The 24,455-nt window shown below is 49.7% G+C and overlaps 5 protein-coding genes across 5 annotated transcripts; all 5 read left to right on the top strand.

Annotated features, from left to right (window-relative positions):
- Nucleotides 1–4,126: 4,126 nt before the first annotated feature.
- On the top strand, nt 4,127–6,618 carry CONPUDRAFT_147884 (uncharacterized protein). Its single transcript, XM_007777457.1, has 3 exons — nt 4,127–4,384; nt 4,448–4,911; nt 4,965–6,618. Exons 1-3 carry the CDS (start codon nt 4,333–4,335, stop codon nt 6,117–6,119), a joined length of 1,671 nt encoding a protein of 556 aa, XP_007775647.1. The 5' UTR covers nt 4,127–4,332; the 3' UTR covers nt 6,120–6,618.
- A 1,808-nt stretch (nt 6,619–8,426) lies between these two features.
- On the top strand, nt 8,427–11,563 carry CONPUDRAFT_67760 (uncharacterized protein; the record flags this gene model as incomplete). The annotated part of the gene is made up of 14 exons (XM_007777335.1): nt 8,427–8,594; nt 8,702–9,052; nt 9,110–9,140; nt 9,194–9,305; nt 9,360–9,378; nt 9,435–9,513; nt 9,568–9,778; nt 9,837–10,053; nt 10,104–10,205; nt 10,257–10,356; nt 10,406–10,442; nt 10,495–10,591; nt 10,642–10,767; nt 10,823–11,563. 14 exons carry the CDS (start codon nt 8,427–8,429, stop codon nt 11,561–11,563), a joined length of 2,391 nt encoding a protein of 796 aa, XP_007775525.1.
- Nucleotides 11,564–12,383: 820 nt separating this feature from the next.
- On the top strand, nt 12,384–13,515 carry CONPUDRAFT_160332 (uncharacterized protein; the record flags this gene model as incomplete). The annotated part of the gene is made up of 4 exons (XM_007777456.1): nt 12,384–12,740; nt 13,246–13,256; nt 13,311–13,441; nt 13,484–13,515. 4 exons carry the CDS (start codon nt 12,384–12,386, stop codon nt 13,513–13,515), a joined length of 531 nt encoding a protein of 176 aa, XP_007775646.1.
- A 3,872-nt stretch (nt 13,516–17,387) lies between these two features.
- On the top strand, nt 17,388–22,025 carry CONPUDRAFT_85987 (uncharacterized protein). Its single transcript, XM_007777455.1, has 28 exons — nt 17,388–17,505; nt 17,565–17,923; nt 18,074–18,172; nt 18,236–18,346; nt 18,399–18,409; nt 18,457–18,583; nt 18,634–18,678; nt 18,729–18,748; nt 18,798–18,884; nt 18,933–18,982; nt 19,035–19,066; nt 19,115–19,140; nt 19,201–19,276; nt 19,330–19,401; nt 19,459–19,563; nt 19,623–19,682; nt 19,735–19,806; nt 19,856–19,975; nt 20,031–20,222; nt 20,275–20,364; nt 20,417–20,568; nt 20,617–20,674; nt 20,732–20,771; nt 20,818–20,846; nt 20,898–21,052; nt 21,106–21,208; nt 21,259–21,421; nt 21,489–22,025. The coding sequence occupies exons 2-28, from the start codon at nt 17,573–17,575 to the stop codon at nt 21,653–21,655; spliced, it is 2,613 nt and encodes an 870-aa protein (XP_007775645.1). The 5' UTR covers nt 17,388–17,505; nt 17,565–17,572; the 3' UTR covers nt 21,656–22,025.
- Nucleotides 22,026–22,809: 784 nt separating this feature from the next.
- Nucleotides 22,810–24,183, top strand: CONPUDRAFT_147881 (terpenoid synthase). Its single transcript, XM_007777454.1, has 3 exons — nt 22,810–23,188; nt 23,260–23,554; nt 23,633–24,183. Exons 1-3 carry the CDS (start codon nt 22,875–22,877, stop codon nt 23,966–23,968), a joined length of 945 nt encoding a protein of 314 aa, XP_007775644.1. The 5' UTR covers nt 22,810–22,874; the 3' UTR covers nt 23,969–24,183.
- The last annotated feature ends 272 nt before the right edge of the window (nt 24,184–24,455 follow it).

Below are 24,455 nucleotides of genomic sequence, written 5' to 3'. Positions count from 1 at the left end.
CCCTATGCAATATAGTGACGTGACTATCTAGCCACCGTCACTGATATACTCTGATCACTGTAGACCACTGTCAACACAGGGCGTAAATGTCATATGAAGGCACTGTAAAACGCAGAATCGGCGTTACGAACCGGGAGGGGGAGTACTGATTACTCATGGTTTGAGCAATGATGTGTCATCTTCGTCACAGCTTTGATTTTCACATTAATGAAGTTCGCTTCCCTGCTGAGCATAAGATAGTAGACGTGCTGAATCTATTGAACTTCCTCTATTAAAACACACCATATGTCAAGGCCATGAGGCCGAGGCATGAACCTACCAGCTCGGCTTATAACCCACCTGATACTCACTCAGTGCAGGCAAGCGGAATGAACAAAGTAGTTGTTGACGTCTGCATGTAGCTTCACCAATCGGGTCAACCCGTTTTCAGTTGCTAGAATTGAATGCGCGAAGGTCTATCACCTACACATACTATGCACGAGGCCTCCAGCGGAGCAACTGAGGTATTGTGTGCTCCAGCAGCAATGAAATGTCGGCGGAGGTGGGCAACTCGGGGTGCGTGCCGACATCCACACTACTGTAGGATACACGTTTTTAGGCTCGAAGAAATTTTACGTGATGTGTAACTAAAAAAAGTTCGAGCGAGACAGCGATTCAAACGACCAGCGAAAGCGTGACTTTTAACTGCGAGACTTCTGACACACATGGTTTTCAACGAAAATGTCATTATCTAGTTGCTGTCAGTGCATGTCCTGGAGTGCAATTACGATCCCACTTTCCTTTAATTTAAAATTTGACCTATGTCAGCACTTTATCGACGTGAAATCCTCTACACAGGTCCCTATCTAGCTGGTGTAGTCCCGGTAAACGTCTCAGATATAGCTGGGAGTAAACCTCCGTATCATCGTAAAAACACTACCGGTGCAAATCTCATCATAATGACGTAAACTGTATATTTCGTCACGCAATGGGGGTTAAAAACCTTTGTGATGAGTGACAAACCGTGTTGTAAGTTCGCCGAAGGAGCTGAGCGTGATGCGTTACGAACCTAAGATCGTGTAAGTACAGTAGTCCTACGGCTGCTGCGATCTTTTTATTTTCCTTTGTTCTTGCATGAGCCGGTCTAAGCTTTGATCCCTTCATGGTCTCGGAAAGGTCGTATCAAGTTAATCATGGACGCATCCAACTTGAAGGCTCTGTATATGTATAAGGACCAGGTCTGATTCGCCTAGTACAATATCGTTAGCATGTGTACATTGGCCATTGGGCCCTGGGCGGTTTACCCATTATTATAGGTCTGGATTCCAATGGGCACTTAGCGACTATCAGCTCTATCATCTCTTCTTCGTTGTTCGAACCCGGGCGATGTGATGCCCGGATGGCTTCAGAAGTTCGGCTGGGAATTTGTCCCGGGGTATTGTCGAGGTGCACTAAAAGCGGTGGGTTTCGCACGACGCGCTCATATGCACCGATAGATAATTTATTTCGGAAGGCAATGGTTAACTTCAGAGCTGCAAACCTCAGGCTGATAGGAATTAGTTCGCTTCACGATAGATAAGAGTCACATTTGAAAGACACTGTACAAAGGAGGAATATACAAGTTGCCGACCTTCGCGTATTGAGTAGCCGAAAGCCCAAAGCTTGTACAGAAGTAGATGGTCTACGCACCCCCGGATATTGTGGCGGTACTTCAGGGCACAGTATGTGTATTTTTACCGTATCGGTGAGTGTGATACATCGTTTGCCTAGAGAGGTCACTGAAATATGCGGCGAACATAATAGTTCCGAGAGACTTGTGGTGCTGCTGGTAGAGATATGGCCCGAGTGAACAAGCCGGCGTAACTTCCTGACCCCATCGCTACCTTTGAGAGAACCAGTACTCGACTACGCCCAGACACAACTACTGGATGTGACTGAGACAGCCTCCGTACCAGCTGCAAGGTTAGAAATGAGAGTTTCAAAGTCTAAAATACAGACCGAGTTATGATGGAGGAGTGGCAAAAACGTACATGTACTGTAGAAGCCGCAGCAGGACGGACGAGTCCTGAGTCCGATCCTGCCAGGCGTGCTAAGAATAGATGCGATAACTGCGAGCGCATCACTCCGGCGGCCACCCGCTTCCAGAGTGGCGTGGATGTAGATACGTGAAGCTTTACTTACATATGGGCTAGTGTTTTGGACTGCACCGCAAACGTCTCAGCATGTATTCTCATTACGTTATATTCAGTGATTATTATACTGATATATTTGGAAATTTAGCCTTGGCGTGCTGAGAGTGAACTAGTACATAAGAGCTGAGAGGGCGGTTTTCCTGGCCCAAATTATGAGCCTTGGGCTTTGAGCGCTTGAGCGATTATATTAGGATGCACCTCGCCTTTAATTAGAGATATTACATTGTTGTATATTCCGTAAGCCGCGTAAATAACCCCTAGACATCCCACCTATTCGCCGAATAACTAGAGGTAACTAATACACATCGTTACATTATTTCTTGCCATGAGTCGAAGGTAGTAGGAAGGTTGAACCAGCGTACTTGGAGGCTGACGGATGCTGAAGGACTGTAGTGGACCCTCGCTATCTTGCGTTGTCTTCCACGGTTGGCGACGGGTAACGAGGTATCCACAGACTGCAAAGGTCCGAACGCATATACCGTCGCATTCGATAGAGCAGCCTGTGAATATCCCAAAGCTCTCCAGGGAAAGCCGTGACGTTCTTTAGTCTGCAGAGGGAAACCGATCAGGGCGCGACCAAATGGAACTCCAAGAGACTCCAAGCCCTCATTTCCACGAGATGGACAGAAGCTGCCAGTGTTGTAGCCATCAGGAAGTTTCTTAAGCGAGACACATGTTGCCCGAGGTGTGATCCACCTCGAGCGCATTAAACAATCTGGGGTACATAAGGGTACATATGTCCTTGAAGTCCTCGGACGACGACTGCGGTGGTGCCTACATGAGTGTGTGTCACCCAATCCGATAAAGAGGGACGTGTGCGTACTTTGCAGATAAAAGCTTTACATGATTGGGCATGGCGCGCCCGAGTTACTTCGTTGGTAGACGTCTGGGATACAGGCGAGATCCCCATCGATGGTACCCGTTGGTAATGCATCTCATCGACGAGATAAAGACAATGTCTGTGGTGTTTGCACTTTAGTACTGCGATGCCCGTCTTGGATCGGATGTTGATCTGAGTCGGGGCCGAGCAACGCTTTTGCGTGCCTGTGAGAAAAAGCCTATTATTATGAAGACACGAGAATGAGGTCTGCCCCTTGTCATCCGTTGATGATTGGCGGCTCGGGGAGGAATAGCAAGGCCCCTCGAACCTGAATTGATGGTTGTCGAAGAGCATCGTCAAGAGACGGAGGCGACTTTTGGCTGGGATGGTCTCAAGACTGCTTGATGGGAGAGGAGACAATTAAGATGAGATCAGCGTAGTCAAGGAATATCTTCTGGCCGAAACACGGCTCGGGGAGATCCCGTGCGGCAAAGACCGTCCAAAATCTTTGGGTTTGACAAGCATTCAGAGCGAACGCGTCGATAGGCGGGTGCGATGGGAAGAAAGCGCCAAGTGCGACAAGTGATGAAGTAATGTTGACAGGCTCATCGTGCGCGCATGATTGAGGCAAGCCACGTGGGATCGGCATAGTCGGAACGGCGACGATGTCAGTTCTCCTATGCTGGTGAGCGACTAAGACGGTTGAAGAGGAGGTCTGCGCTCGAAACGGTTGCGAACATAAGATGGGCTACTGTACGGTGCTCGGTAAAGCAGAAATGTATTCTCAAGAGGACAAGTGCAAGGGGCAAAACGTCGCAACAAAGCAAGGGCCGATAGAGCGTGAGAAAGAGTGGCTGTGAAAATATGAGCCGATAGTCTGGCGTGCGGGCGAGCGTCAAAACATCACAAGAACCGAACAGGCAGAGCTACCCACCGCCCCCGGCTCATCCAATCTTTTCTGGTTTCACTCAACATATAGACGCTGCTTTACGCAACCTCGTTAAAGGCTGGACAGCAGGACAAGTCAGTGAACAAACAGTCACCCCCACTTCCCGAGATCTCACGCGTGTACGTTGTTGACATTGACGCTCATTTCTCAGTGAGCTCATCAGCACTTTTGATCGCCAGGCTAGGTATACGGCTTACCAACTCTTGCTCATCATCAGAACCCGAAGGGACACACGCCGTAACACTCCAGACGCTACTTATACTGCCCCATCTTGCGTCCGGCGATTGAACCCCCGAGTTTCTCGCCTGCCTTCCTGAGTTGATCATCGTTCCTCGAGCCCTCACTCGTCCGCTGTCTATTTCACCGGAAACCCTGCACGGCTCAGCACCGCCATGTCCAACCACCAGTCTGATGAGCTTAATCCTTCCAATACCCATCCAATAGGTAAGCTCCTCGTGACGTAGTCCGTCTTCTTTGCATTCCCATACAACCTTCTCGCCCCTATAGACACCAGGCAGCTCTCAGCGGCTCCGCACAGCCAAACCCATCCCGCTGCTTCCTCAGAACCCTGGCAAGATACCTCCATGATTGTACCCCCTGTCTCTTACTACGACCCGTCGGACACCTTAGAACACCATCACCAGCAAGATATCTGGCAGCAATGGGATCAGGTCACAGGTTACCCCGGCGCATCGGGCGTTAGCCCGTCTAATTATCATCTGCAAGGACACAACTCCATCGATCCTCAGCATCAATACCCCGTCCCAACACAACCATCGTACGACTCCTCTAATCAACACCATACACACGCAGCTTCCACCAATATGGCATACCGCTTTGGCGTTCAGAACACCTACCAAAGCACTTATCCTCAATATCAACAACCTCCGTCTGGCACATCTGAGGCGGCGCAACGGTTTGAGGAGTACTATCGACGCAGCGACCCTGTGCAAGTGCGTTCTCGTCAAATCGTTTCGTGCTATTCTTCCGTTTTAACGTGCCACATCTAATGTCTTTGTATCAGAACGCCCCGATACAGCGCATACAACCACCGTCTCAGCAACATATCGCCCATATCGTACCCCCTCGAGCGTTAGCTGTTTCTCAAATTCAGCATCAGCATCAGCGTGCGGCCTCGTCTCAGGCGCAGAGAAACGAGGGTCATCAGCGTTTCATCGGCCCGGCGTCATCGTTCACGTTTCAGCCCCCGCAGACCTCTTCTCACCCGAGCGCAGATCAGTACTACCCGTCCGCAGATCCGCTCCAGGCGCAGTCTCACGGTGGCGCTGAGGGAGGCTTCTATTGGTCCCAGCAGGCTGTCCGAGCCAAGTCCATCTCCCCTAGCGTCGGTGCGCCAGGATCTGCCACTGCGTCGTCCTTCCCTGGATCGGCGCCCGGCAGTAATACGCACTCGCCACCCTCGTCCTACCCAAGTACCAACACGCCTACGTCTACATCAACGACGACGACGGCGACAACGGACACAGCGTCGTCGGGCTCGCTCAGCGCCGCGCAGGGGCCGCCGCAGCGCGCATCCGCGCCCGTGCCGAGCGAGTCGGGTTTCGTTATGGGGCACGTCTCGCATAGTAGCGCTGATACGGTGCGGCCGACGCCGGCTGCGGCTGCTTCTACGGGGAGATATCCTCCTTCGGGAGCGATGCGTCGACCATCCAGTCAAACGGCTCAGCGTGCGAGGCGCATTGCACCTACATCCAATGAAGCCGCGCAGGCTAGTGGTAGCGGCGCGCCCAAGCGCGGTAAAGCGGCTGCGGGTGGGAATAGGACCAACAAGCGCCGTCGGGAAGCGAAAGCTGCGTGGGATGATGGAGAGGGGAGTGATGGGAGCGACGAGGACGACGATGAGGAGGACGAGAGGGATGGGAAGAAGGGTGCAGATACGAAGCGGTGCGTGGTCTCGTCAAATTTTCCTCGTCTTTGTATTTCAGTGCTGACGGGTATGTTTGTCATATTTTCCATCAACCCATTGCATAAAACTTGCTGGATCGTCACGGTCTCATTTGGGCTGGGCCGCGCTCTTGCTTCCGGGGAATTCGGTCGTCCCTCTCCGCGTTCCATCGATTACGGACGCCATCGCGCCGTTGACGCTTCTTCTTCCCTTCGCTTCTGGGACCTCGACCTCGGACCGGCGCCACTACCCCGCTCATACTGTTTATCCTAAACTTCCTTGGCTCCGGTGCTCGACACTCTTTTTCTTGCGGTTTTGATACCCGCTGCCTCATGGCTTCGGCTTCTGACGTCTTTCGGACATTATCCGCGGTATGCATGCTTTTGCTCCCCGTTTGTGATCGGTTCATCTACCCTTTCTTGCTGACCATTATGCTCCGGTGGTCTCGTCTCGCTATCTTGCGGGTGTGCTACTGCCGACAATCTATCCATGGTCATTGATGCGTCTTCCGTTACTTCTTCCATTGGATCCATTGGAATCCGGCACTGGTACGCTCCGGACTGCACGCGCTCCCGCCTGGCGACTTTTCACGGCTGCTGTTGATTTCGCATCTCTCAATTGTCATTCCGAACGTTGGACCTTTCCGCTCACCTCCGGTCTCTCGGCTTTGTTCTGTTGGCCCGGTTTACCGGCCTGCGCACCCTCGGCTATTTCCGGCCCGCTCGGGCTCGCTTACCGCCTGGGCCTGCTGAACTCTGGCGCTCTGCGGCGATGTGAGTGGTCGCATGTACTATCTCGGCGGTTTGGTATGTGCTTTGGCTGTGCCGGTGTTCTGTGTTGCCGTAACATGCGCTCCCCCTGCCTGATCGCGCATATTGTGTCTGATGACATGCTACCGGTAACCTTTGCTTTCGGGGACCGTCGGGGTGCAATACGCCCTATTTCGATTGTCATGCGCTCTCATTTTGTGACCTATGATTCGATTATTTCGCGGGAGAATGCCTCACTTCATTGCATATCCACGTTGTACCTGTCGATGTTGCTACTAACCGCTTTTAATATTGCCTCGGATCGGTCATATTTCATCAACAAAATCGCCGTTTACGTCGGATAGGCTGGGGGCTTGCCAGCACTGCAAGCAGCTGAAGGTACGGTTAATGCATGCCCTTATGTCAAGACGTAGAGCTGACTTCCGGCGCGCATTTGCTCCCTGTTTCGAATTCTGCTGTGTTGCCGCTCGGTACCGCCTCGGATCTGAATAAACTTGGATCTCAAATTGGTTTCGTCTACGGACACATGTTCGAATGTTTTGTTTGGTCGACTTTGACCTGGGTCTATACCCTGTTCATCTGACACGCTGCGGCTTGTGATGCCTAAACGGTTTGCACAACTCATGGCTTGTATGCTCCATACCACATCCAAACGCTTTCTGGGGTTATTCTCGGGGTGGTACGAATTCGATTCCTCGACCCACAACCAACTACTCGGGTCGTCATCCGACGGTCTCCTCTCGTTCGTTTCATTCGCTTGGTTCCGTCTTCTCCTCGACGGCCAAACCGAACCTCCACCGGCAAATCTTTCTGTATGTCATGTACGCGACCTCGTTCACGATCGAACCGACTTTGCGTCTACACATGTCTTTCGCATTCCCTCTGGAACACTTCTCGGCACCTGACATCTCACTCATGCGACGTCATTGAGCGCCTTTGATCGACCCTTCTCCCGCGCATGACCCACTTGCAACGTTCCATGGCGGTTGCTGTCAACTAATTCGATGACAGATGAAATGCAACTTTCCTCCGAAAGCCAGCAAGTGCGAGCGCTGCGCCCACACGGGGCACGAGTGCTTCATTCCGCAACGCAAGACGAAACAGAACCCTGCGTGAGTGCTGCCCCCGAATTTTGTTTCCTGTTCCCTATTTCTCTGGCACGTGCACTTCTATCGGCGCGTTTTATGCCTCCTGCTCGCTTCGGCGAGCCCGAGACGGAGTGGCTTCCATTCCGCGGCTGGCTTTCGTCATCGATTTGCCTTTTTCATTATGATATTTCCTTTTTCGGTGGTTCGTGGCGCGTGCCGCTTTTCTATTCCGGTGTTTTGCTGGGACAGAAATCCGCGCGCCTCTGTGTCCTCAGCTGCATGCCGTCGGGTTCCTGCGGCTATCGAGTGACATGCCCAGTCACCTCGTATTTAAATTTGGCTTCGGGTCAGTCTCCGGTGCCGCATGTCGAGGCTGGCGTGTTCTGTGGTGCCAGCAGTTCGGTATGCGCGTAGTGCGGGCAAGGGTTCTGTAGCAAGATTGACAGGCAGATGCAGACTTGCATCGGGCTAGCCAATCTCGTCTACTCGCCGAACATCTATCCGGCAGGCGTCACCGTGCATTCATGCGCACTTGATCTTTCGGGAGAGACGACACGAGCCCGCGTTCTTGGCGATATCTACCTGATCCGGGCCCCTCATCTGTGTCGTGCTCGACCTTCGACCTTTTTCATGGTATATAGACTGCTGTTTCCTTTGTCTGATAGTTCCATTCGTTCGTTTCTGATTCTCTCCCTTCGGAGACGGAGTCGGTCCTGCAAACCATGAAGCGCTCGCACTCTACCTCTTCTTCTTCGACCTTGTCTTCGTCGTCCTCGTCTACCGCTTCTGATTCCGATGACTTACAATTTCGACCTCCTTTTAGTAAACGGGAATATCTTCTCGCTCAGATTCGACAGAAGGATCAAGTCATCGACACGCTTCTGAAGCAGGTGCGTCACATCTTCACATTGCGTCATTTAGTCACTTACGAGACGCTCCGTTTCACCCTCGGTTTATTCACCTTCCACGTTATAACATATGCCTTGACGTCATGTAGCTGCACAACCCTTACATCGCTACACCGCTCTCGATCTCCTCGTTCAAGCTCGCAGCCTCACCGTCGGATGAGAATAAGGAGAACGTGCTCGAATGGTTCAATCGCCTGCATGCGAGTGTACACGGACCCACGCCCCCTCAGGGCCCTGATCCGAAAGCGTTTTCCCAGCCTGGACCCAGCGAGACGGCGTCCGAGTCGGGCGAAGGGGAGGAGGCTGAAGCTGATTCGGACTCTGATGGCACTCCCAGCGCTCTCCCCGATGACGCGGTGCCAATCGGTCTTTTGGCGAGATTGTCTTTAGATAGGCAGAGGAAACGGGTGGCGACTGGAGTGGACGAGGATGAGAATGTGGTGCGTTGATACTGCTGATTTTCTCTGTTTCTTTGTGGACTAAGGCTTTACATGTAGGGCGTGGCGAACATGGAGTATTTCAAGCCAGGTACTTGACACCTTTTGCACTTCGAGACGTCGTACTGAAGCGGGAGTTGGCAGGTCCTGCGACAAATCTTTCGGCTCGCAGACACTTGATCGAGCAAAACGCTCCGCCTGATATTGTCGTTCACGGTCTCGTCACACCTGAAGACGTAGACAGGCTCTTTGCCATGTTCGTGTTCTATTCTATTGCCCATTATCGCCTTGCTAACTTGACCTTGATCAGATATTACGAGAAAATTAACGTGAGTCGACCATGGCTGGTTATGTATAAGTTGGCAGTCTGATACGGCCTCGATAGCCATTTATTCATCTTCTTGACCCTGTTCTGCATACGCCGAAAACTATCTTCCATCGATGTCCGTTCCTGTATACCGTCAGTGAGTGACCCCTTTTATAAAACCTCCTCGTCCTTCGTGCTTATCGACCCGCAGTTTGCGCCATCGCCTCTCGGTATTACCCGGAGAAATCCGAAATATATCCTATTGCCATGCACTTTGCGAAGCATTCTGCAGCTACCGCTCTGGTTGATGGGTGGAAATCCGTAGAGCTTTGCCAAGCGTATATCCTGATGAGTATATATGGTGTCCCAGCACGCCGTTGGGAGGAGGATAGGAGCTGGCTATATACCGGCCTTGCCATTCGGTACGACATCTCTAACTCTCTCTGATTGACATGTTTAACTCGGTTCATTACATATCAGCCTCGCTATGGACCTGAATCTCCACAAATTGCCAAGGACGCGACCGCAGAGTGACCGACAAATCCGCGAGATGCTGAACCGTACGCGAGTCTGGCTGATATGCCACAACATCGATCGCTCCACCGCGACGCAGTTCGGCAAGCCGATCACGATCAAAGAGGACTACATTGTCAAGAACTCGACAGATTGGTATAAGGGCACGGAGCAGAATCATCCGGTAAGTTTCGAGTCCAGCGTAGACCCTATACGTTGCTCACTGCCGCTTAGTACGACGTCCACCTGTGCGCATACTCTGCCCTGATGCGCATCTTGACGCTGTTCATCGAAGAAGTCTACTCAGACCCCAATACGTCATCGGGGCTCAATAAGGTAGCTTCCTATTCAACTTATGAGTTAACACCATTTAATACTTTACGGCAGAGTATTGACTACTTGTCTTTGGCCTTGCGATACGAGGAACAACTGGATGAGTACCACCGCGAGTGGAAACAGCGATTTGAGGAGATGTTAAATCCAGACGGTATGTGATTTTAAGTGTTGATACAAACATCAGGTTTTCATTTGCGCAGATCCCATTGCGAGGTTTCGCGTGACGCTGTTGCCATTGTGAGTCTGATATTTTTTGCCTCAAGTGCTTACTCATCCCGACGACGTTTAGCATGACGTACTATTCAAAACTCGTCGTGTATTCATTTGGGTTCCAGCAGGCTTTCGAACGAGGCATGCAAGCCTCGGATGACATCTTTTTCAAGAAGGTTTGTACATAGCCATAAAGATGCAGTTTAGGTCATTGATGTCAGCCTAGTGTTTTGAAGCCGCCAAATTGGTTATCGTTCACGTGATCACGGTCATAGCTCCCAGCGGTTACCTGCGGTATGCGCCGGACGGACACTTCATTTTTGCCTCGTTTGCATCAGCGTTCCTTCTGAAGGTACGATATTCTATCGATACTCTGACTGAACTCCCAGCTTATACGAAATCTCCAGTTACTGAGACCGGAATTTCTCCATCTCCTGACTTCACAGATGGAGAGCGACATCTTCGATGTCATCCACCAGCTCATCAATGTTTACAACTCTGAGCAAGTCGCGATAGATGAACGCCACACGCCAAAACTGTACGCTCGCTTCCTCACTGGCCTGCTGTCGAGGTATCGTAAAGGCGGAGCTGCCATCATGTCCAATCGTCAACAGCAGTTTCCTCCCGACGGCCAGTCCGTCGGCACCTCACCGTCCTCGGGGCAGAGTATGACCGGTCCATCTTTGGGCTCTGGCTCGCATTCAGCTCCGCAGTCCGATGACGGTGGCTCAGGTACTTACAACCCGGATACCATGCAGATGAACGGCGGTGCAAACGTGGATACGCAAGTCGCTGGCGGGGTCCAGTATACCACCACCTCTTGCGGCCTCAGTGTCCCTGGTGATCCGATGCCCACTGGTGAAGCAGATATTGGGGAGGACACGGTGATGCTCAACACGAACGACCTTTCGCAACTAGCGCCGATGCGTGCGATCACTTCAAACCTCGACAATTTTTGGAATAACATGATGCTTCCCGGGTATGTCCTTCCACTTGTGATGGGATACCTACTACTTGTATCTAATGCGTTCTCAGCTTCGCGTGGTCAGATGGAGGATCACCCCCTTCGCAAGGCGGTAGTTACACAGGTTATCCAGGTTTCCCGGGCTATCAGTCTGGATTCGCAGATACTGCTTTCCCTCTCGTAGGCGCGTCTTTATGAATTTAGTTAAGCTTGTAGCTTTTTACTATCCATGTATCCCATATGATATCCTGCTAGTGTAGAATAGCTAATATATGTGTAGTTCGAACCGAACAGTATTTTATGTCCCCTACCACAGTCACGATTATCGTACTGATATCGATAGGTTTACCATTGTCTTTGAAACACTAGTGTTGGTTTGGCCAATGGTCGGCAAATGTTCGGTAAACAAACCGAGTTCTATATCCTGGTGCTCAAAGTGAGAAGTCACCTTTGCCATAGCGTACCCGGAGAGCATGCACCTCTTCTGTTGTGCTATCCACCTGGTGGAATCCTGTTCGAGATCTTGAACATCATGCTATTGCAACACGCAATGTTGACGCAATGATCTCAGGGTTCTCCTGTAGCGCGTGTTTTATCTATTTCCCTCTATTAAAGCTTGACAATGATTCATGTTGGCTGATCTATGTCGAGGCTGATTATAGAACATAGGCGACGATGAGGGGTCCGCTTCCCACGCCGTAGGCGCGGCACTAACTTGCCTATCCCGTAAAGTTCGTATGACTTCGTTGTGACACGCTGGTAACCCTTGAGAAGCAAAGTGAGTCATTCTGCATACCGCGGGCAGGTTAGTACAGCATGTCGGTCCGAGAACCAGTACCCGTGACTGTGTCAAAAAATTAATGAAGCTTGATAATCACTGGTGATCAACATAGGACGCGCGTCTCGTCTCTTGTTACTCTCCCAGTGCTACAATCTCATAAACCATACACATCCAAAACATACTCAAACCAGCAGCCCAACTGCTATTTTTCTGCTTTGACAGTATGCCTCCATCGATGGAAGTACCATTACCTTCTACTCTCAGCCTGTACTCTAGAGCACTGGCGAACTTAGACTTCCCCGACGATGATCTGCAGCTCAAGTTTGAAGATTTCGAGTGGTCAGATCGGAAAGCCCTGCACGAATTTCGAACGTTGGTGGACCATGTCAAGTATCTCATCAACCGTGTGGAAGAGGTTGGGGCCGAAAAAGGGTGGATGGGCCAGATTGACGAGATTATGACGGGGATTGATGGATTGCTGACGAATCGTACGGTCGTTGTGGTCGGAAACGCAGGGGATGGTAAATCGACCCTTCTTAACAGTTTGCTGGGGTCTCAAGTGCTGGCAACTGGCTCAAACGTGCGTTCCATGATACATATCTGGTGTTCAAAATACGCGAGTACTGACAATGTATCGATGGGTATCATTCTCGCTGTTTTCATGTCCTCTAATGAACGGATGTACACCTCTATCTCAATGACCTCGATACACAGGGGTGAGTCCATGCCCCAGTACAAAGCTCATCCTAATACATGATTAGCTATGCTTGCACATCGGCGGTTGTAGAGCTCCATTACGAAGATAAACCGACATCTAGCTACCGATCAGAAGTTCAATTCATGTCTGAAGAGCATTGTCTTGCGGTGAGCCTTTCTGTAAATTAGTCGTGTTGTCTATAAAAGCGTTTCATCAGCTCCTCAAACCCCTGCTTGCCGAAGCAGTTGAATGCTGTGATCAATTCCCTCTCCTGGAGGATTTTTACAGATCGGAAGATTCTTCGCATCTGCTTGTGCAAGTGAGGCTTAAAGCTTTAAATATTAAAGCTTGACTACTAATAAGTAACCTAATATACCTTTACCTCTAGTTGTTCCCACAGTAAGAGGCCGTAAATATATGGCTTCACTCGAATGACGCTGATAACCATAATAGTCTCAGCGGACAGAAAGTGACAGATCAGCTTTCTGCGGACCTACTGCTGAGCCACTCCTCCATCGCTGATCTCGTTGGGACGACGAAGATTTTCACGGCGGAGTTACCAGAGCAGCTTGAAAAAGAGGTTGGTAATGCTTATAAGGCCAAACTTTCTCTGACGATGTTATCAGTTGCGTCCTTTCTTATCCAGTCGCCAATGTGATGATGATCAACCCCGAGTATGTGTTCACTTTAACCTGCACAGTATTGAAACATGACTCGCATCTCAGTTCTGGTATCTTGTCGACACGTTGGTGGGGTTCAACTATCAATTTTTCTAGTAATATATGCCTTTTTTACAGTGTCAGAATATATGGGCGCTTCGACATCCTTTCGACGGGAACAGTTCTGGTTGACGTCCCGGGATATGGAGACTCTAATGCAATTCGGTGAATTTCATTGCGATACTCCTGAAAGCGATATCAGTGACACGTACCACATAGCTCTAAAACAGCTGAGGAGCATATTCGGCGTGCGGACACTATTGTTCTAGGTAAGCAGCACCTAAAAGATGATAATGAAGTTTCTAACCATATCAAAATCATAGTGGCTGACATTCGCCGAATCGACGATGACGTGGTGCGTTTCCGTGCTCGAAGCTCACAGCTGTCGACAGAGTGAATCATGATGATCAAACAGAATACGCGACGCTATTTTCAGGAAACGTGGGCTTCTGCAGAGTATTTCATGCCCAAAAAATCGCCATGTTGACATGTTACCCTGCTAGTATTAAACGTTTCATTGGTTATGACGGGCGCTCCGTGAAAAATAACGATTTGATAATTGCCATCACAAGCTCAGACGTGAGTAGCACATATCTAATCCATGATCTGTTGCGAGTCGACTTTCAATAGACACAAGTATCTGAGCAAGATATGGATCTGGCTACGGAAGAACAAGATCTGTTGGACGACATCAACAAGGTAAACAATAGCCTCTTTGCAACTGCTCCCTCGTCACTAGAATAAATTATTGCAGGAAATCGGGCTCGCCGCGAAAACCCTCTATAATGCGGTTATCGACAACAGTGTATCAGAGAGTGAAGTAAAAAAGTGCCGTTCTCATGTGTGTTTAACTTTTTCTTCGACGTTTACGAGTATCTGGAGTGCTCTTTCTTCTTCTTGCCAGCTGAATGCTTCGAAAAAACGAAAGTGCGAATATCTTGCGGTGAGTAATCCCCCAACGTTGTTTCGAACCAATCCTCAATCAACATAGATTTGTCGAAACGCACAGGTCTCGCAAAGCGTGCAATATACATATAGCAGCATCTATCGTGAAATTGACCCGGTAAGCATCCTGAATGCGTCAACGGTATAGTGCATCTCACAGGTACCAAAAAGGAATGCACAACGGCTCCAACACCTGTTTCCGCTTACGTTGTTGGCTGCGTTGATTATTGCCGACTAACGAGCAAAAAATTATTAGAGGAAAAGCCGATGGTGTTCAATAATATTGCCGATGTAAGCCGTCTCACCGTGTTCGTTTCGGCAGCTCAAGCATCATACAGACGGGAATACCAGCACTGCGTGATCACATAACTGATATAGCACTGAAGGAGCGCACGTCAAAGTTATTGTCAGCCGTCCAAAATTTCGACTCACTGGCTGTGGAGATCGAAAACTGCTTTCATTGGCAACTTTCCAAGGACAACATGTATCTTTCTAACGCAGAACATACACTAAAAGTGCTGCAAGAAGTGAGTAATAACTTGACTGTGACCCGTCTTGGGCTCAAGCTTGCCCTTGTAGCGCTGCTGCAACGCAAAAGTTGATTCTACCGAGAATATAGGATGTTCGATTGGTGCGGCTGTGAACACCATACACACGGGTGCAAAAGCTGTAATGTCAGCCGATCTGTTACTACGATGTTATAGCTAACATCGGCGTCAGTCCGCAAGCAGGAGTGCTGGTATTGTGAGCAAGTTAGGGAAAGAAAAGAAATTTCAAACCTATCAGGCGATCATGCGGCGGAAAGGAGAGTTTCGTGAAACGGACTTGAACAAAGATCTCTCCATAGACATGGAGAATCAAGAAGTATTGAGGTAAGGAACCGAAAAAGCTTGTGTTGTTGAATTATAAACGAGACTGTATGTTTTTTTCTAGAGTTTGGTATAATCTGTACAAAGAACTTGACGCCCATCTTGTGGCGTTGAACACGGTAAGCTTGTATAGCAACTTGCTTCAAGGGGTGTTTTTGACCGACATGTATGGCTATCCAATTAATAGCACCTCTCTGTACACATTGAGATTGCTCTTGAAAACATGGGCATGTCGTTTTTAATCTTCACCGGTTAGGTATGCTAACCAATAAGCATAGCCAACGATGTTGAACTCCCTGCGGTAGCGGTAAGCGTCCTCACTGTGTTCAAGCGTGATTCATCGCTAATTTTCTTCGATAATTAGTCTGACAGAGGCATCGACGGTTCGCCAAACCCTAAACGAATGAAGCTAGACCTTCGTCATGTTGATGCCGCGAACAATCGGATCCATCAAATCAAAGCTTCAATCCCGTACGTCGATGTCTTAGAGGCCACCCGAAGAAATGTCAGCACTTCTATCAAGTATACACAGAGGTAACGTCCCATATTCTGATCCTGCTCCTAATCATATGTCCTAAACACTGTATACTTGTAGGAGCTTTGGAGGAACATTCAAAAACATCCTCAGAGATGAGCTGTCGCCTGTATATCTCCGCGTAGTTTCGGAGTCGGGGGGTAAAGCGTTTAAAAGGATGAAGGTATTTTCAAGCGCCTGTCTTTTTGAATAGGTCGCGTGTTTACAACAAGTAGGGATTTCTTGAGGGCTATTTCCAAGCAAACAACCAAGCCTTCTATGAAAGCGTCCTCCAAAGGGTCAAAGATCAACTGTTCAGCATTCAACAGATTATCGACACCGCGTACATCGAGGCGCTCAATAGAGTTTATCGCACGATTCAAAATGTTATGCTAGCCGGTAAGCTGTATTACTTATACTTACTCTCGCGTTATGAGATGGCTTACAGACTCCGCCGTGCAGAAAGGCGCCCCCTTGGGTATGCGGAAAAGAGGAAAATCGAGGGCGGCCTCGTTTCCCTAAAGAACGCCAGGGATTTTGCGTCACAGTACAAGAAGATGCTTAGCAGGAATCTACCTGACAACTACAGTGGTTAAAGGCACCACTACGTCAGCAACATCAACTGGTTCGTTTGTACATAGCTCTATGAGTCCTCTTCTTCTTGAACGTATATAGGCTGTACGTTTGCGGCGTGCATTAGGTGTTCATGTTTCACTGGCGTTATTATCTGAGTTGATACAGTTGTGAAGACGACACCAGATGTCTCGTAAATGAAGTTCCAGTCCTCGCTATTGTTATGGATTTGTTGATACAGATTGACATTCAGTTGACTAGCTACTTAGCGTCGAGCCTTATCACCGGATCTATCCGAATACCCATGTTCGCTAGCATCATGCACATGCGTCGGATCCTACATGCGTGTTCACAGTCGCCGCCCTTAACGCGAACGCCCACCAGGCTTTGCATCTTTGCCACTGTTTCTCAGCGCTATTTCAACGACTCGATTTATCCCATCTGTCCAGCTGCAACGAATATTCACTTTGATCATGCACGACATCATCACTCCAACGCCTGAGATTTGCCTGAGATACCAAGATCAGCTACTAACGACAGTCGTTGCTGATGGATCCCTCGTTTGAAATTGGCAGGTTTCTCTTGTCTGGTAGGCTTCAAACAGAATACGTCTTCGATGACGGATCGTTTGCTTCATACGATTATGTAGGCGTCTTTGGGAGTCCGGGACAAGGACTCGGATAGCTTGCGGATGGCATCTGGCAGCGTCGGAGTCTGACTTTGCCGGTGATCGGACCGAAGCGTGACATGTGACCCGTGATCTGTGACTTGAAGTTGTGTTAGGTAATCAGACCCTGATCCCCCCGCGGCGTCTTGAGTTGCGTCTTTGATTAGCCGTTTCGTGCGCAGGACCGAGCGAGGTATGTCCCATCCACCTTCGTTGGCGTAATAGGGGCTGATTCGTACGCAGAAGGACATAAGCCACCTACATTTCGCTCGTTCATTCTACCTTCCAAACACTAGCCTTGTCAGATACTCACCAAGCCTCGTGAAAGACATCTCGGCACGCGCGTGCGCTGAATCGCACAGTGAGTACCGGCGCTTCCAAACGTGTCTATCGGTGATCTCAGCCATCACCTCTTTATAGAACCACCCATGGCTGCCATCGAGGCTCTCCGGCGAAAGTCCGCACTCAAACAAGGGCCTGCCACGGGGCCTGCCGTAGGAGACACGACGGTCGCTGCACCCAAACCAACGCTCACAACACACAATGCTAAATCAATTCGTGCAGTCCGCGTAGCAGTCAGGAACATGGAACAGTTTGTGAGTAACAAGACAGACGGCTCGATGAGTTCCGGGTGGCTTGGGGACATCGAATCACTCCGCAACCACCTCAGTAACCCACTTCCGACGCGGACGGTCGTTGTCGTGGGTCATGCAGGGCATGGAAAGACTACATTGCTCAATAGCCTTCTCCATTGTCCGATATTAACGACGGGTGCCACGGTACGTGACGTTGTTGCCTTTCAGGACGACACGAAGCTGAACATCGACGTCATGTCGCGCCGTCTGGTCTGACGCGTTTGGTTGATCATATTCAGGGGTGCGTATGTACTTCATCTACCATCCTTCGAATTCTCTGAAGTTGGTAACTTTAGGCGTGCTTGCACTTCGGCTGTAGTTGAGCTTCACTATGACGACATTCCGAACTATCGAGCCAAGGTAGACTTCTTGTCGAGGAGTGCTTGGACGTTGGTACGTGCTGCGCATTGAGATGTGCTTTCATTGCTATTATTAATAGGCTGTGTCGTATCGAAGTTGCTGTCACCGCTTGTAGAGGATGTCCTTAACACATGTCAGAGGCTTCCTTCCTCAACTGATGCGGCGACTACGTCGGCGATGGATGACTCTGCGGCAGTGTTGGTCCAGGTAACCTCTATTAGTATGTTGTACTCTAGTGCATGACTGACTACGTCTGCAGCTGTTTCCTCAGTACGTTCCTTTAATTCTTATTAGTGCTTTCGTGACGACTCTTGTAGCTTGAGTGGCCTCGAAGTATACGGAAATGTGTCGCTTGAAATCCTGGCAAACCACTCATCCGTAGAACAACTGATCGGGTTTAGCCGTGAGTTTAGTGTGGACTCGCCCCAAGACATGGAGGAAAAGGTGCGAATCTTCAAGCGCTGTGATACGCGAAGAAGCTAACAGTCCTTCAGTTGAGAGGTTTCTTGTCATCTCGGCAAGGCGTGCATCAGCAACGGGTATGAGTCTAGTCCGAGTACCTCACCATCCGATTCTCATGGTGTTTTAGATGTGGTATTTTGTAGACAGGTGCGTGTCTGCCACACAAACTAAGTAGCGCGCTCTGACATGTCTGTAGCGCCAAGATTTTTGGGAGGTTCGGCATGCTCGCCACAGGGACGGTCTTGATTGACCTTCCTGGATACGGTGACTCGAATCTTATACGGTATGGCGCAATTCATAAATGATATGGTTGTTATAACACCTTTGCTAGATCGCAAAAAGCGGCTGACTACATGGAACGAGCCGATACTATCATTTTAGGTAAGAATTTCTGAAGCAGCTCAGGCCCTACACATAAACTAACTTGTATTAGTTTCGGACATCCGAAGAGTGGCAGACGATGCAGTACGTTTACAGTTATATCCTGGCGTTTGAGTCTGACATTCCGTCTAGAACACGCATCAGTACCTGAAGAAATCGTACGTATATTGTGTTCTAGCGTTCATTTTTAGTTATCCTGACATATGAAAACTATACAGTATCAAACGCTTTGTCGGCTTCGACGGACGAACGGTCGCCGATGACGCCCTGATGATGGTTGTGACTGGCTCGGATGTGTGTTTCCCTTTCTTTCGTGCGTATGGCTTCCAGCTGATATCTTGCCGCAGAACCAAATTGCTGATTCGGAGTATGAGTTTCAAAACGACGAAGAATGCAAAGTTGTCGCAGATTTTAACTCGGTAACCGTTCTGACCATTCTGAACAACGTAACAACCGGGAACTCATGTTTTCCCTAGAGAATCAGCCATATCGGCGGAGTCATCCAAGAGGGCAACGGATTCTGCCTGCAGTTTGCAAATGACCCGGACTCGAAGGATGTCCTTGAGGAGGCTCGAAAAGAAGTGCGTTCCACTCACAGTTCTGAAGTTGCACTGCTGGGTTAACCTGCTCATGATCTTAGATTGCACAGCATGTAAAAGATCAGTCGGATCTCGTGCGCGACAAGCTATGCTATTTGGCAGTAAGTTTTCCCTTTCGATGGCTGCTGAGGACCTTGTATTGATTCATTATAGCTGCAACGGGTAGAACAAATCAAGAAGCAGGTCCAGGACTTGTACGAAAACACCTGGTGCGAAATCAACAAGGTCAGTATGGTAGGCCAATCGCCTGGTTTCCTATTAATGTTTGGCTAAGGGCAATCCCATACCCTCGAATCCTATATCGGTTCATGTCGTCGGGTCAGTTGATTACCGTCGCTTACGGAGCAGAGACCCGATGCAGGCTGGCCCAATGGTGTTCAAAGACATAAACCATGTGAGTCCCACAGCGGCCCTTTCTGACGTTCTCATAGTCATTTCTCCGATTTCAGACGGGCATCCCTGGCTTGCAGCAACACATATCTAATGTCGCGCTGCGCGATCGGTCTTCGAAGCTAGTGTTGACTCTCACTTCGTTCGATTCGTTGGCCTCGGAGTTGTGTCAACATTATCAGGCCCATCAAACCTCCAAGTTTGACTCATACGTTGCTAAAGCAAAGGACGAGCTTGAAAGTCTTCAATACGTGAGTCCCTCCTTGTCCTCGTTACCATGGGGAGTTCGAATTCTCTTATTAGCAGAACAGCAAAACGCGAGAAAAGAATGTTTCCTTAATTAATGACACGATAGAGGTGATGGTTTCTACGATAAGCGACGTTGCCGACAAGGTAAATCTGTGTTTTGACGTTGCTTCGCTTCCGTTGATATATATCTGCTTAGTCTGCCGGTGAAAGCCACGTACTCATGCGTAAGTTTGGCGTCGAAACGCACGCCAACACGTATAGAGCCGTCATGCGGCGACACGGAGAGCTGCGAGACATTGACTTAAACGACCTACTAGCATCCGACTTGACCGCGCAGGAGGTGCTTACGTGAGTGCCATAGCCTACATGTCAGTTGTATAACCCAATGATTCGCAGCCAATGGAACATGTCGCTCAATCGGACGCTGCCCAGTCAGATGGCTAAGTTATCTAAAGTACGTCAAGTATAACTGCATTACCACGGTGTTAACCAGGGTGCAACTTTTTTTCAGGATCTCAGGAAAGAAATTGAAGACGCGTTGGAGAAAATGGGTATGTGAAGCGCTTGATGTTCTATATGCGTACTGATCATATCCAGTCACGCAAGCCGAAGAAATATTGACACTAGTCTGTATCGGTTGCATCTCACGTTATACGACTGTCTAATGATGCAAATAGCCTGAAGCGTCGACCGAACCTCCGTCTGCCAAGCGTCGGAAGATCGATATTGCAAACAATAGTCAGATACGCAACGCTCGCCGTTCGGTCAAGTATGAAGCTGAGCTGGACCATGCTTACCGGAAGGCAGAGGCGTCCGTGAGGCGCGTGCAGAGGTAGAGTTGCGATACACTTTGGCGAGCTGTAGATGATGCTGACTCGATGACAGGAGCTATGGTGGCACGTTCAAGCATCTCGTGCAAAAGGAGCTGGACCCCCATTACGATACCATGGGGCTGGAGAAGGGGAAAGGTATGGTAACTCGGATAAAGGTACGCACCTTGACCTTTGCCGACAAGCAACATATGTTCATCGTGTGCAGGCCTATATCGAGGAGCATCTTGAGACAAACAGCGGAGAGATGTTTAGTGCGGTAGTCGAGCGCGTCCGAGAGCCCCTCTCGGGCGTGCAGGGCGCCGTCGACTCTGCATACATCGAGGCTCTGGAGAAGATCTACCGTGTCATACGAAACACTATGCTTGTCGGTGAGTGAGCGCCCTGCGTCGTCCTTTGCCCTTATACGGTCTTTGCCTGGTCTGATGAGCCTTACAGAACATCGGTCGATCGAGGATGCTGAAAGGAGGCTTATCGAAACCTTCCTCGCGTCCCTCAATAAGTATCGGGAGTATGCATCCAGATTTGCGGATCGACTACAGGCAGATGCGGAGGAGGCAGGACGAGCCATAGCCGCTTCCTCAGCTCATGGTCTGGCTCAGTGACAAACGATGGCTAGGGTGCCTCATTGCGACGAGACCCGGTGAACTCACCTATCTTGCGACATTGCGGGAGACGCAGCAGTGATCCTGTTGGACTGACAATGAACGCTCCGCATGCACCACTGTCTCTGGTAATCTCCTGACATAATTACAATATACGCGAAAGTATAATGATTTCTAGCTTACGATCGCCGTCCACGGTTTTTGTCATTTACAGTGTTTTAATCTTGGTTTCTGTGTATATACCCTGTCTTTTTAGGCATGTTGTTGTAACGGGGTTTCATTATATTTTACGACTTTATCTTACAAATACTTAGCTAAAGAGGCTGGAAGCTCGCTGAAGAGACGAAGCCTTCATTCACGACTGTGTCGATAGGGACAACGCGGATTATGTAGATATTAAAGACCTTTGAACATCTTTAGTGGCTGCAACAAAACGAAAATGTGACAAGTCTTCAGCGCTCAAAGTCGGGCGTCAAACCGGTTGTGAGTTCCCGAGCAGACCGGAGGCGCACAAGCGGCACAGCCACGGAGACTCATCCCCCTGGCGTTGACAATTCACAGGGGGAGTAGCCCAATAAGTTCTCAGAATTTACTGTGGAAATATTGTGGATGCAATATAATGAAATTTTGCCAGGACAGCGAGACTTATTTTGGAACTTACCAAGGACGCATTTTGAATAAATTTTGGCGATTCACACTTGACACGGCCAATTTGGTCACAAAAGATAATTTAATCAGAATATCTCCCCGCTAAGTACCAAATAAGTGTCGCTTTTCCTGCAAAACAAAGTTAAAATACGTCTTCAATACTTCCACCATAAGTCCCCAGAACTTATCGGGCTATTCCCGCTGTGAATTGACAAGTTAGCCACATGAGCAGCTCATTACATACTACACAATAGACAGAAGACAAAAGTGAGAAGAATAGTCCAGGCGAATTGGCGGAGTCAAGTGGTCAGATGAATAGAAAGAGGCTCATTGTCAACGACCCAGTGTGGAAGATTTCAGGGTCCGCGACGCGAAAACAAAAATAGGGTGGGTACCAACCGTGTTCCCACTCTCATAACAAAACAATAAGCCATCGCCATCCAAGCGCATTTATCCTCAACTATCCGTCCCCACCGCTAATGGCAGTCCACTCCTCTTGAACCAGTACACCCATCATCCCCACCCACCCATTTCTCCCCTCTGCGACATTCTCCAATCCCCAATACACGTCATGCACGCGTCTAAGGCCAAATCCACCAGCGTACAACTTCCGGACTTGCCCAAGATATGCTCCGCGTTCGATCTTGACGTCAGCAAGCACTGCAGATCCACCACGCTCGCTTCCCAGAAATGGCTCGTCGATGCTGGTCTGCCACCTCACTGGAGGACCACCAACGGGTGCACCTGGAAAGCACTGAAGGTCGGCCTCTGGTCATCTGTCTGTTTTCCGCGAGCAGACCCCATGCAATTACGACTTGCGATGGATTTCATGAGTCTACTCGTCTGGAGCACTGAGGTGGGACAGGAGGGCGATGTTTTTGCACTGTATGTCTTATTGCCACATTTCCTTCCGTGAGACGACGCGTTGACCTAGTCGAATGCCACTCTCCATACAGCCTCTCTGACCGCATGTCCCGCGTCGCATACCGCTCTCCAGCATGGTACCTCCGCTTCATCACATCCCTCCGCGCATATCGCGAGGCCCGCGCACAGGTTACGGAAGACGCGCAGAATGGCTCGGTGCCCGACATGGAGTCCTACATCCAGCTGCGGCGCGACGCCTCAGGGCTACGCCTTGTCCTCGCCTTCATAGAATGCACGATGGATCTCCGCCTTTCCGAAAATGTCGCGTCTCACCCCGTAATTCAAGCGCTCGCGGAGCACGCAATCGATATCATTGCTTGGTCCGAGGTAAGCCCACTTCCGTATCGGTCCCTGCGTTGGTGCCCCACCTGAGCGCTCGATGGCTAATCCGCGGTACTTCTTCAGGACCTCGCGATGCTTTCCCGCAATCAGGCCTCTGGTCATACGTTCCACCTCCCCGCAGTTATCATGGCCGAACAAGGCCTTACTCTCCCAGGTGCTGTCACACAATGTGGCACGCTGATACGCCAGGCCGTGGAGGCTTTCCTCGCGACCGAACAAGACCTCCCGTCGTTCGAGGACCCCCAGGTAGACAAAGAAGTGCGCTCATACGTTCGCGGACTGCGCGAGTGCATCGCAGGCTCGATCAACTGGATGTACGAGAGCCAGCGCTACTTCGGCGACAGGCCGGAGGACGTGCGGAATCTGCGATGGGTATTCGTGGGTCTAGGATCCCAATGATTTATGCTACCTCTATGCTCCCTTAATTCGCTCACGACACGACTTTCACGATTGTTTTATTCTATAACTTATCCTGACACTGACGTTCGCTCCCACACTTTACTAGCCATCAATGCTCAAAACACCCGGACTACACCTTGTTTTCGCTTTCGCCGTCCACCTCTTAGCAGTTGTACATAATTTAATACCGACTCTAGGTCGTGATAACGAACCTCCACCTGATTCATGTTTCTGGTGCGATGTCATATCAGAATTCGGGGAAGCCCGGCCGAGTACGTTTGTAAAATCGGATGGCGTCGGCCTTCGAATTCAAATTGGTGGATCGGTGGCTTAGACGAGGTCCTACCGCCGCTCTAACTCGTGCATCGACCACTAAATAACCATGTAATTTGGTTGAGAATATCATGTAGCTTCTGGTGGATAATATCGATTATCTCAAGTACCACACAGTTTCCTCGTTCTTATGTACACGCAGTAAGTCATACCA

The sequence above is a fragment of the Coniophora puteana genome, assembly GCF_000271625.1.
Source record: "Coniophora puteana RWD-64-598 SS2 unplaced genomic scaffold CONPUscaffold_21, whole genome shotgun sequence".
Classification (NCBI taxonomy): Eukaryota; Fungi; Basidiomycota; class Agaricomycetes; order Boletales; family Coniophoraceae; genus Coniophora; species Coniophora puteana.
This window is presented reverse-complemented; position numbering and strand designations above follow the sequence as displayed.